Source organism: Gossypium arboreum, chromosome 7, assembly GCF_025698485.1.
Source record: "Gossypium arboreum isolate Shixiya-1 chromosome 7, ASM2569848v2, whole genome shotgun sequence".
NCBI classification, from domain to species: domain Eukaryota; kingdom Viridiplantae; phylum Streptophyta; class Magnoliopsida; order Malvales; family Malvaceae; genus Gossypium; species Gossypium arboreum.
Genome location: NC_069076.1, coordinates 88,989,680 through 89,004,920, shown reverse-complemented (window position 1 = coordinate 89,004,920; position 15,241 = coordinate 88,989,680). Strand labels below are relative to the sequence as shown.

The window sequence follows — 15,241 nt, the reverse complement described above, 5'->3', positions numbered from 1 at the left end:
ATAATTGTGCACATCCAATGAATCGCCCTTGCCCGTCTTCCGACATGAGCTCAAAGATCCGAACGTTTCGCCAATATTGCTTGATCGGTGTGATTCCTTTTCAAGGCGATCAAACAAGTCAATGACCGCCTCGTCCACGTGTCTCAAAGCCTTAGGAAAGATCACTAATCCGTAGATGCTTAAGGCAAATATATCAACCCTCTTTCTTTCATCTGGATGTGTTAAGATCAAATCTCGCAAATTCTCCCAAGGGATACATTTGCTATCTCCTTTTTGCTGAATCCGAGTAGTGACCCAAGGCTCGCTCATCCCAGAAATGCTCATCAGTTTCTTCACGAAAGTCTGACTACTAAAAACCCAAGCATAAGTCTTCCGGACCTGAATTTTGGGACACCTGGGCAAAGTAGTGTATTCCTCCATGGTAGGTACCAAATCCGTTTCTCCAAAAGCGAAACACTTGTACGTAGAATTCCAAAACTGTACCAAGGCTCGAAACAAATTCTTATCCACTCTAATGTCTAGCATTTAGGATACGTCACCATAATTTTGGTAAAACAATTGCTTGATTCCTTCATTCCAACTAGCCCAAATGTCTCTCAACTATTGCAGCTCGTTCTGTACTACATTGATGTGAGTAAAATCTTGCAGCTCCGATACATACCCTTCTGCCAAGCTATCCCCTCTCTCCGATTGCAGCCTCTCCGACTATGCACGAATGGCCGCATTATCCTCGACTTTACTTAGAAATTCATTCTCCATGTCAAATTTTCTAACTTAGTAATTGAATACGGATTAACGCCTCATTTAGTATGCAATGTTATGCAAAAAAGATAAAACAAAACAAAACACCGGTTAGTGTCAATAATAGCTATTATGACGCATATATGGGTAAGTACTAAGGCTCGGCGCGGCTTTACCCAAGGATGGTTCCTAAGGTTCACTATATGTGGTTAGTTCTAGAGATAAGGTACCCGAACCAGCAGATTCCTCAATCCTCACCCATTATAGGCTCATATAGATCGAGTTCGGCTCGGGAGGATACATTTCCGTATGACCATACGGAGATGAAAATCTCACGAAATCATAGGTACGGATATACCCCGGAAGCAATCCACTAGCTCATGCGGAGGTGAAAACCTCACGAAAGCATAGTTTCTTACTCCCAACTTAGAAGGTGTGACCACAGTGGTAATGCAATGCCATACAATATTATTCTATGGGACTTGAACCGAAACGAATGAAGTAAAAGGATCGTCTATTAAAAACCAAATTTTAAATTTTCAACAAAAGGACAGAAAATAATCTATTTTGCGGCTTGACTCTCTTATTGTCCCCAGTGGAGTCGCCAAGCTGTCGAAACCATTTTTTTTCATTTTTTTTTTGATTTAAAAATGATGGATCGACTTTTTGGAAAGCGAAAATGGAGTCGCCACCAATCTTTTCTTGTTTAGGTGTGATCGGATCACCTAAAAATTTGGGTTGTTTTAACAAAACATTTTGGTTTACTAAAACAATGATTTTGGTCTACAAAAATATGAGAAAATAAGCTCGGGAGTCGGTTACGTATGAGGAAGGATTAGCACCCTCATTACGCCCAAAATTGGTACCAAATCGTTTAAATATTGTCCTTTTGTCTAAAATTAAAAATGTTTTTGAAATGTGGTTCTTGTTAATAACATTTGAATAACCCGAGTCCTTTGCCAAAAATCTTCTTATTTTGACGTTCGAAAATTTATAATTCGAAAATAACAAAAGGATGCCCAACTATTTGGTCCAACTAAAAATCGATACCCAGCTCAGTAGGGCACGATTTCTCGAATTTCCAAATATTGACCATTGCCTCACCTTGGAAGATATGAGTGAAATTTCGAAGAGACATTCGATTATTTTGAACAAACGGGAGATTGCAACCCAACACGATAGGGCACTATTCCCCGAATTGCCAAACATCGAACATTTCTTTCATTTTAAAGATTTTTAGAAAACGTGAGTGAAATTCCAAAGGATCTTGATTGTTTTGAACAAATGAAAAGCGCAACCCAAAGACGATAGGACACAACATTTCAAATCCTCGATACAAGATCATTTTATAATTTCCAAAACGATGCTTTTAAAATTTCAAAAGGATATTTAGTTATTTAGGTTAAACAAGAAAAATTGAAACCTAGTAAGTTAGGGTACTATTTTCTTGAATTTCCTAAATTCAAATATTGCCTTATTTTTAATTTGAAAAAACATGGACGAAATCTCGAGAGAATATTTATTTGGTCAAACAGAAAATCGAAACCCAACACGTTAGGGCACAATTTCTCGAATTACCAAACACGAAATATTACCTCGCTTTGAAATTTTATTTTTTTATTTTTATTTTTTTAAAAGGGAGTGATTATGGAAACAAACTTGCAACGTATTTATTCGATTCATTTGAACCAAAGAAAATGAAATGAATAATTTCAGGCAAATAGGTTGATTTCAAGCAAATAGGTTGGCAATCTCAATCATAATATAATACATGGGGATGCAAAATAAAGTAACAAATATGGAAAACATATATCAATAATATATTATACAATTTTTGAAAAGTACAAACACGAAAATTGAAACATGCCCAATGATAATAATCTTACCACATACACTATTTAACGTTTCTAACTAATGGTTAAATAAAATCTATTTTAAGAAAAATATTTTAAAAGGTAATAAAAATGTTAAAACAAATAAACTTGGAATGAACAATTTAAAAGTAGCTAAATTATATATATATATATATATATATATATATATACATAAACAGATAATACATGCAAAAAATTTACAATAGATCGTAAAATAAATAAAAATAAATAATACATGAAGTATATGAAGTTTAACATATAAATGAGCTTCAAAATAAGTATTATAAGAGGAAATTTAAAGTTAGTGTTATGCAAAATAATTTAAAACCAAGATTCAAAAATGTATATATGTATATAATATATATTATGTGCATAGCAATAGTAATGTGTACCTATATAAAATTTTAAAACGAATAATATACATATTAACAAGTTGTAACATAGATGAATTATATAAATGCAACCATGTAAGAATATACAAAAGAATATAAGAATGACATACTATATAATATAAATCAATAATTATACAAAATAATTTGAAACAAGATTTACTTACCAACAATTAACAAGATACATAAAGCATAAAACTTAATATAAACATTGTTAGAATTAAGTGACCCAAATTCTTATTTAAATAAAATACGATGGAAAATAAAATAAAAGTAAAATCCATATAGAACTAGACTTCTTTTATTTTATTTTAGAATAAGGTTTTAAACCTTATTAAACTCCATCTATTTTATATTGATTAGGATAAGGTGTTTCAATCCTACTAGAATATGGCTTTGCAAGCCTATAAATAGACATAGTCTATTCCTCTTGTATTTGAGTAAAATTTTTCGACATAGTGAATTTTCTTCTCCTCGCCTCGTGGTTTTTTTCGAAAGGGTTTCACGTAAAATTTATGTGTTCTTTATTTTTATTTATTTTATTCTATTTTATTTTTTACAAATTGGTATCGAGCTTAGGGTTATTCATCTCGATCACGGTAATGGCGTCTTTGAAGTATGAAATTCATTGTTGGATCGCAACACCGATTTGCGTTGTGGCAAATTAAGATGCAAGCAGTTCTTGCAGATGGATCTAGAGGATGCCCCTGCTAGGATAGATAAGATGCCTTCGACATTAACAGATGAAGAGAAGAAGCGTAAGGATCGAAAGGCATTAACACAATTACATCTCGCATTTGTCCAACGAAATTTTGCAGGATGTGATGAAAGAGAAAACCGCATTGCATTATGGAAGAGGCTAGAACAAATATGTATGTCGAAAACTCTAACAAGCAAGTTGCATATGAAGCGGCGTCTTTATGCTCATCGTTTGGAGGAAGGTGCGTCAGACACGAACACTTAACGGTGTTTAAAGAAATTCTCTCAAACTTGGAGGCCATGGAGGTTCAAGATGATAAGGAAGATCTAGGGTTGATTCTACTTTGTTCGTTGCCCCGTCTTATTCAACCTTTAGAGACACGATTTTATATAGCCTCGAGTCTCTCACGGTTGATGAGGTTTATGATTCTTTAACCTCGTATGATAAGATGAAGCATCTTGTGGTTAAACCCAACTCTCGGGGAGAGGGTCTCATTGCTCGTGGGAGACAAGACCGAATGTTGATGATGATCGTGGTAGAACACAGAACGGAATCCTCGTGGTAAATCTAAGGGTAGATCGAAATCTTCAAACAGAGGTAAAACTTGCAACTTCGCAAGAAGAAAGGGCATATTAAATGAAAGTGCTATAAGCTACAAAATAAGATTAAAAGGAGGTGCGAATCAAAAGGAAAACAAACGAGAAAATTAGGTGAAGGCGATGTTGTAGAAGACTACGCGATGGTGAACTTCTAGTTGCTTCATCAATGATTCTAAAGTGGCGAGTGGATACTTGATTCAGTCTGCACCTTCCACATGAGTCCCAATCGGGATTGGTTTACAACTTATGAAACAAGATTCAAGGTGTTGTTTTGATGGGAAATAATGCTTCATGTAAAATCGCGGTGTTGGAACAATTAAAGTTAAGATGTTTGATGGAGTTGTCGAACACTTAGTGACGCGGCATGTTCCGAATTGAAAAGAAATTTAATTTCGTTGAGTACTCTTGATTCAAAAGGGTGCAGATACACAGTGAAAGTGGGGTTTTAAAGATTTCAAAGGGTCCCTTGTTGTGATGAAAGGGCAAAGAAAGATTGCCAAGTTATATGTTTCTGAGGTTCTATCATATGGTGATGCAAATTGCCGCTTCCTCTTCCTTGTCGATGATGATATTACTAAACTTTGGCATATGCGCCTAGGGCATATGAGTGAGAATGGCATGGCGTAATTAAGCAAAGAGGACTTCTTAATGGGCAAGGAATTTGCAAACTGAATTTCGTGAGCACCTTGTGTTTTTGGGGAAGCAAAGAGAGTTCGATTCACTAGAGGAATCCATAACACGAAGGAAACGTTGGAGTATATCCATTCGATCCGGGGCCGTCGAGTGCCTTCGAGAGGTGGAGCTAATTATATGCTAACCTTTATTGATGATTTTTCCGAAAAGTTTGGGCGTTCTTCCGAAGCGTAAAAGCGATGTGTTTTCCACATTTAAGTCTTGGAAAATTATGATTGAAAATAGACGGAAAAGCAGATAAAATACCTCCGTCATGCAGACAATGGCTTAGAGTTACATTCGATGAGTTTAATAGATTGTGCAAGTCGGAAGGATCATGAGACACTTGACGATTCGTCATACTCCACAAAGAAAGCGGCGTTGCGAAGCGAATGAACGAACGATCATGGAGAAGGTTCGATGTATGTTGTCAAATGCCAACTTACCAAGTCATTTTGGGCGTAAGCGACCTCTCATTGCATGTTTTTGATCAACCGATCTCCATCCGTTGCCATTGAGAAAAAGACTCCACAAGAGGTATGGTCCGGTAATCCCGCTAATTATTTCGATTTAAAGATTTTTGGGTGTCCTGCGTATGCTCATGTTGATAATGGAAAATTGGAACCAAGATCCATTAAATGCATTTTCTTGGTTATAAAGTGGTGTAAAAGGCTATAAGTTATGGTGTCTCGAAAATAGAAAAGTTGTGATTAGCGAGATGTTGTTTTTGATGAAAGCGCTATGCTACCTAACTTATCTCTTAAAGACTCTTCCAATAAAGAAAACCAAAAGCGGTGGAGCATCGATTAATCTGAATCAACTCCTCAAGCCAAGTACAAAATTGAGAATAGAGTTGCTTCTTCACCGCAATACTCTATCGCCAAAAACAGGACAAGAAGAGAAATTAAACCTCCAAAGAAGTATGCCGAGGTTGATCTAGTTGCTTATGCTTTAAATGTGGCTGAAGATATAGATGCGAATCAAGAGCCATTTAATTATTCTGAGGCGATTAGCTGTGAAGACTCAGAAAAGTGGATGTTTGCTATGCAAGAGGAGATGGAATCACTCCACAAAAACAGAACATGGGATCTTGTAAAACTTCCTAAAGGTAAAAAGGTTGTTCGTTGTAAATGGGTGTTTAAAAAGAAAGAAGGGACTCCAGGAGTTGAAGAACCCAGATATAAAGCAAGGCTTGTTGCAAAGGGTTACAGTCAAATTCCAGGAGTGGACTTCACAGATGTGTTCTCTCCGGTTGTTAAGCATAGTTCGATTCGAGCTTTGCTTGGTATTGTGGCCATGCATGATTTGGAGCTTGAGCGGTTAGATGTAAAACGCATTTTGCATGGAGAACTTGAGGAAGATATTTACATGCAACAACCGAGAGGGTTTTATAGTCTCGAAAAAGAGGACTATGTTTGCTTGCTGAAAAAGTCCCTTTACGGTTTGAAACAGTCACCAAGACAGTGGTACAAGAGGTTTGATTCCTTTATGACTTCTCATGATTTCAAAAGAAGTAGTTTTGACAGTTGTGTCTACTTTAAGAAAAACAGTGATGGTTCTTTTGTGTATCTACTTCTTTATGTTGATAACATGTTGATAGCAATGAAAGATAAAGAGAGATAAGAAAGGTTAAAGCCCAATTAAGTGAAGAATTTGAGATGAAAGATTTAGGACCAGCAAAGAAGATACTTGGTATGGAGATTCTCGAGATAGAAAAGCAAGTAAATTGTACCTAAGTCGGAAGGGTACATTGAGAAAGTTCTTTGCGTGTTCAATATGCAGAGTGCTAAGCTCGTTAGTACTCCTTTAGCGACCATTTCGGACTTTCATCGGCCTTATCTCCTCAATCGATAATGAGATTGAGTACATGTCACATGTTCCATACTCTAGTGCGAGAGGATCTCTCATGTATGCTATGGTTTGTTCACGCCCGATTTATCATATGCAATCAAGGCGCTTAGCGAGATACATGGCGAATCTCGGTAAAGAACACTGGAAAGCGATTCGGTGGATTTTAAGATACTTACGAGGCACTACTAATGTTTGCTTACAGTTTGGAAGAACTAAAGATGGAGTTATAGGGTATGTTGATGCTGATTTTGCTTTGGAGACCTTGATAGAAGAAGATCTCTCACAAAGTTACGTCTTTACAATCGGAGGTTGTGCAATTAGTTGGAAAGCCACTTTGCAAACTACTGATCGCTTTGTCTACCAACGTGGCCGAGTACATGGCGATTCATCGAGGCTTGTAAAGAAGCTATTTGGTTGAAGGGACTATTTAGTGAACTCAATGAAGACCTTCAAATCAGCCACAAGATTTTGTGACGGTCAGAGTGCCATCTTTCTTACAAAAGATCAAATGTTTCATGAGAGAACAAAACACATTGATATTCGGTATCATTTTGTTCGTGATATTATTGCTCGTGGTGATATTGTTGTGAGCAAAATTAGCACTCATGAAAATCCTGCAGATATGATGACTAAGTCACTTCCTATAACCAAGTTTGAGCATTGCTTAGACTTGGTTGGTGTTCATTGTTGAAGTTAAACCCTTAAGGGGTTTTTGGAAGAGGTGAAGAACTTGTTTATTGAAAGTTCGCGATGAAGAACTTGTTCATTGAGAATTTGTGTCAAGGTGGAGATTGTTAGAATTAAGTGACCCAAATTCTTATTTAAATAAAATACGATGGAAAATAAAATAAAAGTAAAATCCATATAGAACTAGACTTCTTTTATTTTATTTTAGAATAAGGTTTTAAACCTTATTAAACTCCATCTATTTTATATTGATTAGGATAAGGTGTTTCAATCCTACTAGAATATGGCTTTGCAAGCCTATAAATAGACATAGTCTATTCCTCTTGTATTTGAGTAAAATTTTTGACATAGTGAATTTTCTTCTCTCTCGCCGTGGTTTTTTTTCGAAAGGGTTTCCACGTAAAATTTATGTGTTCTTTATTTTATTTATTTTATTCTATTTTATTTTTCACAAACATTGTATATAAAAAATTAGTAATATAGGCAAGTGTTTGAAATAAACAAAGTATAATTTAAAATTGGAGAATAAATGGTATACATAAATAGATTTAAAGGGAAAAATATAAACATGTTTGCAAGGGAATTCAAATAAGTAATTCAATTCAATTATGTATATATATATATATATATATAATATAATATAATAAAGAAAATAAAATAAAATAACAAAAATGAAAAATGAACAAAGGGAATACAAGAAATTAAAATCAACCTTTTTTTTGCTTTGGATTTTTGATCTCTATGTGAAAATACAATGTTTTTTTTTTTATCCCTCCTTCCCCTTTACATTTGGTTTTATGATGGCTTTTATAGCCTTGTTACAACATTTTTTTTTATTATTTACTATATTTTCTTTTTACAAGTGGTAGACAAAAGAGGACTAGGGCGGCGCTTAGGGCGGCACATAGGGTGAAGAGGTTAGGTTTTTTTCTTTTTCTTCATTTTTTCTTTTTTTTTTATTTTTTATTTTGGGTTGTATTTGGGCTTGGGGTATTTTGGGTTTTAGTTGAGTTTTGATATTTGGGCTGTGATTTTATTGGGCCCTGGGCAAAATTTGGGTCTTACAAATAGCAATTAAGAAATTGAAATAGTATGATATGAGAATTGAAAGTGTTATGAATGATGCATTTATGAAATTGATTATTTGTTGAATGATTTTGTTTATGTGTGATTATATAAATAAATATTATAAATTCTTGTTTAATAAATATTCGGATTATAGAAATACCACTGAGTTTATACTCAGTGTACGGTTTGTTTCCATGTGCAGGTTAGGTAAAATCAGATTATTGAATCAGCATCCAAAGCTAATCCCGAGCTCAAAGTGGTGAATTACATTTCCTTTTTGGTAAATGGCATGTACCTAGGTTGTTTGTGTATGTCATTTTGAGAAATGGTTTTAAATGATGTTATAATATGATAATATTTTAAAATATATGAACTAATGTGTTATGTATTATTGCTATCAAATGATATGTTTTGGTTCAAATAAGTACGAATATAGAATTAGTTATTGGTATACTATTAGATTAATTTAGATAATACTGGTAGAGTATCTATGAATGTACATTAGTTAGTTTATTAGGTTGATGATTGAGCATGATTTAGGTATATTTATATATGTTTTGGGACTTGAGGGCTCATTAAAGGGACGTTATAATTAAATTGCGATATATATGCTAAATAATTATGTGATTGCCCGTATTTGTTCTGAACTTTCTGGTAATGCCTCATAACCCTGTTCCGACGACGGATAAAGGTTAGGGGGTGTTACATTAACATTACCGTAAAAAAGTATTATGGAAAGTTGAAATCTTTATTTTAACATGATGTAAGAAAATAAAATAAATTAATTTAAAATTATATTCAAATTTATTAATATTACAATAGATGAAATTTAAATTTTAAATGCTCAATAAGCAATTAATTAAGTAATTAATATAAATTATTTGTAAATTGGGTAAACTATACTATAGGTCACCCAATTATGGGCCATTTTTTTTTTTACTCACTCAACTATAATTTTTTTTAAATTGGTCATCCAACTAATTGAGATTGTTTTTTTTCTTATCCATTTCCTTAATTGCACTAACAAGAGAGTGATATGACAATTGAAAAATTAGTATAATAATAAATTTAGTCATCAACTTTTACATATTATATCAATTTAGTCATAATTTTAAAAATTAACCTCAAAATTTATAAATAGTCTCAATTTGATCCTACTTCTAAAAAAATAAAAAAATATAAAAGAAAATAAATATTTTGAAAAATATATAAAAATTCAAATTTTATTTTAATATTTATATTGATATTAAATAATAGAAAGAAAAAACCCTCTCCTCCCGCACCGTCCCTTTCCCTCTCTCTCCCCCTCTCTATTGTTGCTGTTGCTGCGGCAATAGAGGTTTCAAAAAGGGTTCTATGAAAACTAAAATGGGAAAGGAATATTCTGGTTTTCATGCATCATCTAAAGAGTAAGCTTGAAAAGTATTCATGTATTTATTTAATATTTCAAAAATGGGGTGGAGGGTTTTATTTAATATTAATATTAACATTAATATAATATTTAAAATTATTATTATATTCTTTGAAATTATTTATGTATTTTTATATTATATATTTTTCAATAATCATTTTTATTTTTTATTTTTTAAATTTATTATATATTTTAAAAATATTTATGTATTTTATATATTTCTTAAAAATAATTTAGAATTAGGATGGGCAAACTTTTTTATTATATCGACTTTTCAATTGCCATGTTACCCTCCCGTTAGTGTAATTAATGGAAATAAATAAAAAAATCTCGATTAATCGGGTGACAAAAAAATTCATAATTAAATAACCAAAAAAAAAACTCATAAATTAATTAGATTACTCGTGGTGTAACTTACTATTGTAAACTTTTAGTTTGAATACATAAATCATATTCTAGGTATTAAAACAATCCTTGCAAATTCAAATATATAAAATGTTATATAAGCTCTGAGTTGTTAGTTACGAGACAACTTAACACTGACTAAAAATTTAAAATTTAAACAATTAAAAAATATCATTATAGGGTATTTTTATTTTTCTTACATTTATATACAATTTATAAAAAATAAATTAAATAAAAATAAATATAGAAATAACTTAATTTTACTATTTCAACCAAAATTTTATTATTTTTTTGCATAAAATTTATTTTTCGCACATACTATGCCATACTCTAATATTTATAATAAACCAAAAATAAATAATTATATATTCAATATAAATATTACAAAATACATATATATTTAATATTTAAAATTCAAAGTAAATTCTTTAAGCATTTAAAAAAAGGAAATTTAAAACTCTACCACCAAATTAGCTTTTATTTTTGGTTTTTAGTATACTCCTTATCTATTTATGGTTCATGTTTAAGGTATGTTATTGTCCCTCCTAAAAATACAGTTTTCTAAATTCAAATGTGAATTACAATTTCATCTCACAGTTAGTTCAAACTAGTTTTAAAAACAATTTAAGTTTTTATTTGTCCATAAAATTAATTTAAGTTGAAGATAGAATTTAATGATAAAACTAATTATTTAATATTAATTAAGTTTAATAATTTATTTGATCTTTTAACTTTTAAATTTAATTTTTTGTGTCTTTTAATTTTTGAATTCAGTATTATTTATTAATTTTGTTGACATAGCAGTACACATATATATCATGTTTATAATTAATTAAATTTGAAAAACTGAGTTTTGTATAAAAATACTTTAATTGTCAAGCATCATATCTACGTTCTTCCCAAATCCTAAACAAAAACGTATGGTAAAGGTAGGACGGCATTGTTTGGCTTAGGCTTAGCTATTTGCACTTTTTAACTACGTAGATACAAATAAATAAGCAAACTGGGAATTTGACTGTCAATGCTCCATATTGCGCAACTGAAATCAATATCTCCCTTTATCTTTTTCCTTCCTAACTGTTGTCTGCTGCACTCTCATTTTCAACTCTTTTCTTCTCTTCTCCGTTTCACACTTTCTCTTCTCTTTCCTATAAAATCCAAATCTACCCGTTTCTTCTCCGCTAGCTTTTACTTCCTCAGGTAAACTCACTTTCTCTCTCCTCTCCCCTCTTCATTCTCTCATTCTCTCTGTGTTTCTTGTTTGGTTTTGCAGATAGAGAAAGTTGCTTGCAATGGCGGTCAGTTCTTCCAGAGGAACAACTACAGAGTTTGGGGTTGTTTCAAGGAAATGGAAAGAGAGAGATATAAGCCCTGAAAGGCACAAAATCTGGATTGAACCCAAGTCTCACCCCACCACCACCAACAGCTCTGAAAAGAAAGTTTCTGTTGTTTACTATTTGTCTAGAAATGGTCAGCTTGAACACCCACATTTCATGGAAGTTCCTCTCTCTTCTCATCATGGCCTTTATCTCAAAGGTAAATGCATTTGGTTTCCTTTCTGGGTTCAAAATTAGCACAACTTCCTTTCATTTCAAGCATTCTCTGTTTGGTTTGTAAGAAAGTTCAAAATTTTAAATTTACTTTCACGTCCCAAGAAATGCTTTCTGCCAAATGGTCGTGCCCAGCTCCATAGCTGACAAAAGACCCAACTTTCTGTTTTCTCGTAAAGAATAAATTTGTTAAAAGAAGTGATCTTTTTTCCTGGTTCCTTGTTTTTCTAATCAAAACCTTTTCTTCTCTTTGTTTGGATGCCGAGAAAAAGCACCCGATTTTATTCTAAATTTCGAGCAAATTGAATCTAAAATTATCTCGTTTTCCTTTCATCTTTCAGATGTAATCAACCGCCTAAACCTCCTTCGAGGCAAAGGCATGGCTAGCCTTTACTCCTGGTCCTGCAAACGGTAACACTCTCATTCATTCCTAACCGTCTGATCACATCCCCTCACCCTCCGATATTTAATATTATTCAGTGTTGGTTTTCCTAAACTCAGGAGTTACAAAAACGGCTTCGTTTGGCACGACTTAGCGGAGAACGATTTTATTTACCCATCTCACGGCCAAGAATACGTTCTCAAAGGATCGGAGGTTCTGGACCATCCGATAAACACTCAATCCTTGGAAGTAAAGTCGTCTTCTTTTCGGCTAACAAAACCGTTGGAGAGTCAAAAATCCGAGAACGGTCATGATTTTCCGTCAATCAGACGGCGGAGGAATCAGTCTTGGACTTCCATTGATCTCAACGAATACAGAGTTTATAAGGCCGAGTCTAGTTCCGATTCAGCACGGAGACTCGCTGCTGATGCGTCGACTCAGACTGATGATAAGAGGAGAAGGAGAAAGGCGATGGTTAAGCAAACGGAGATTGAGGAAGTGCAAAGTGAAAGTCAAGAGTTGGAGCAGAATCAAACTTCGGAGCTGAACAGGGAAGAGATTTCACCTCCGCCGTCGGATTCGAGTCCTGAGACGCTCGAAACCTTGATGAAAGCTGATGGACGGCTGAGATTGTGCAATGGGGGTAACGATGATAACTTGAATAAGACTTCTGAGGGTTGCCAAAGTGGTAGAATAAAGGCGCCGTCTGTTTTGATGCAGTTGATATCCTGCGGTTCCATCTCGTTCAAGGATTGTGGACCAAGTTCGGAGAGGGATCAAGGGTTCTCGTTGATAGGGCACTATAAATCAAGGTTACCTCGTGGAGCAGGTGGGGATTGTAACCAGGTGGGAAAAGATGCAGGGATTGAAAGGGATATTGGGAGCTTCTCAAGGGTAAGATTGGAAGATAAAGAGTACTTCAGTGGGAGCTTGATTGAGACCAAGAAAGTTGAAGTTCCTGCCTTCAAGAGATCTTCTTCATACAATGCTGATAGGTAACTTTGTTAAAGCATTTCATTTCAGATTAATGCTTAATAGCTTTGAATTCCCAGTTAGTATGATTCAAGCTTTTGTTATGTAGAAAGGAAATAGCAGGCATAAACCAAATTCTACATCTTGATATGACTCGAAGTGGGGGATGACTCAAGCTTTGAATTTTAAGTTGAAAATGAACTGTTGTTTACCTGCAAAACAAGTAAAGTTTGTTCTCACATTTCCTGGGAATTTATGTCTGAATGAGACCCTAGTTGGCCTTTTCTGTGTCTTGCTTGTAAGATTCGTACTTGTCTTTAGCAATAAGCCAGCTAGAGCTATTCATTTTTGTTGCAGAGGTACAATCTATTGTTCATCTACTGGAAACATTAGATGAATATCTCCGTTCATTTAATGATGGATCATATAAATTCTGGCCGTCCACATTCATAATACACATATTCAAGACCAATGGTCCTATAATTGGGGTAAAACAAACAAATTCTGTTAAGATTTTAAGCTTATAATCAATTGGTGTAAAACAAATAGACTAGCATTTATTCTAGTTAGATTGTTTTTTTTTTTGGTTCTTTTTTTGATTGCTTGTTCATTTGATTAATTTGGGAACTTTGGAATCATCAGGAGTTCGCAGTTGCAGTTGGAAGAAAAGGAGATAGATGGCGTGCGTGCTAAGTGCATACCAAGGAAGTCGAAAACTGTGGCAACGAAGAAAGAGGGCAATATGAATGGAGATATATGTGGCGAAAATGGAAGCAAAAGGCATGAAGTGTAGGGTCGGCATTGTGCATTGGTGATTGGATTTGGTATGTGAATTGTAGTAGTTTGGCGACAAGAAAGAGAGAGAAAGAAGTGAATGAGAATAGAGAAATATTGCAAGACAAAGTAAGCTAAGCTTGCAATGTATTGCATGGCACGGCACGGTGAAAGCCCCCACAATGAGAGGGACAATAGGGTTGGGAATCTTGTAAAGGCTCCTTTTTGTTGAAAGGGTGTAAAAATTTTGTCCATTTCAGTTTGGAAAGTTTGAGCTAAGGTCAAATTTTGGTGCCTTGATTTTTGTGGGAGCTTTTAGCTGACTGGGTTAAGCTTGTGTTAATTTCAATGTATTGGCACTAACCTCTAGTAAATTTAGGGTCTTATGACTATAAGTTGGTTTGACTTTTGAAAACATGGGAAATGGAATTTCATCCTAGATATTATCACCTGCTTTGTTTTTTGGATCCCATTGTAGGGAAGTTGTGTTTTTTAATGGAGATTGGAGCTTTGAGACTTGAAACATGTACACTAACAACATTTTGTTACAATATGTAACACAGTCTACTTTTTCTTCAATACTTGTGAAAATGACTACAAATCGCCTGTTAAAATATAGTTCTAATTGGTCCTCAGCTTATTGCATTTTCATAAAACGCATCACCATAACCATTTGATTTTCAAGGCTTTTGTCAACAATATTGATAAGTGGAATTATAACGAGACTCAACGTTGGAATATAAAACAACCATGAAAATGACGAGCGATAACAAATAAAAGGAAGAAAAATGTTGCAGCACCCCCATATGCCTTGCATTGCATTATTCGAAGCAAGAGCGTTGAAGTGACCCATAGGCTGCCAGCAGTTCAAGCCCGACAATGTCTACTTTTAGAGGGTTTCCAGATTTTGATGATTCCTGTTTCCTGCCTTTGACAACGCTTTCATATGTAGGGTTATTTTAAGACTATTTCTTTAAGCACACTAAAACTGAAATTATTTTTCCATAAAAAAAAGAGCCCCTAGATTTTATTGGGAAAAACGGTCAACAATATTTCAGAAGGGTCGGTGAATTTGGAAGCTTAACTATATTAATTTTCTCTGATTTTCTTGTCAATTGTTTTGTATTTTCAATGACAAGCATGAACTATATTTACTTAAATATTTA

At 33.8% G+C, this 15,241-nt stretch overlaps 1 protein-coding gene across 1 annotated transcript; it reads left to right on the top strand.

The window, feature by feature from the left end:
- The first annotated feature begins 11,315 nt into the window (after positions 1-11,315).
- On the top strand, positions 11,316-14,654 carry LOC108477107 (protein SOSEKI 5-like). The gene is made up of 5 exons (XM_017779561.2): positions 11,316-11,597; positions 11,671-11,933; positions 12,289-12,358; positions 12,449-13,324; positions 13,944-14,654. Exons 2-5 carry the CDS (start codon positions 11,690-11,692, stop codon positions 14,092-14,094), a joined length of 1,341 nt encoding a protein of 446 aa, XP_017635050.1. The 5' UTR covers positions 11,316-11,597; positions 11,671-11,689; the 3' UTR covers positions 14,095-14,654.
- The last annotated feature ends 587 nt before the right edge of the window (positions 14,655-15,241 follow it).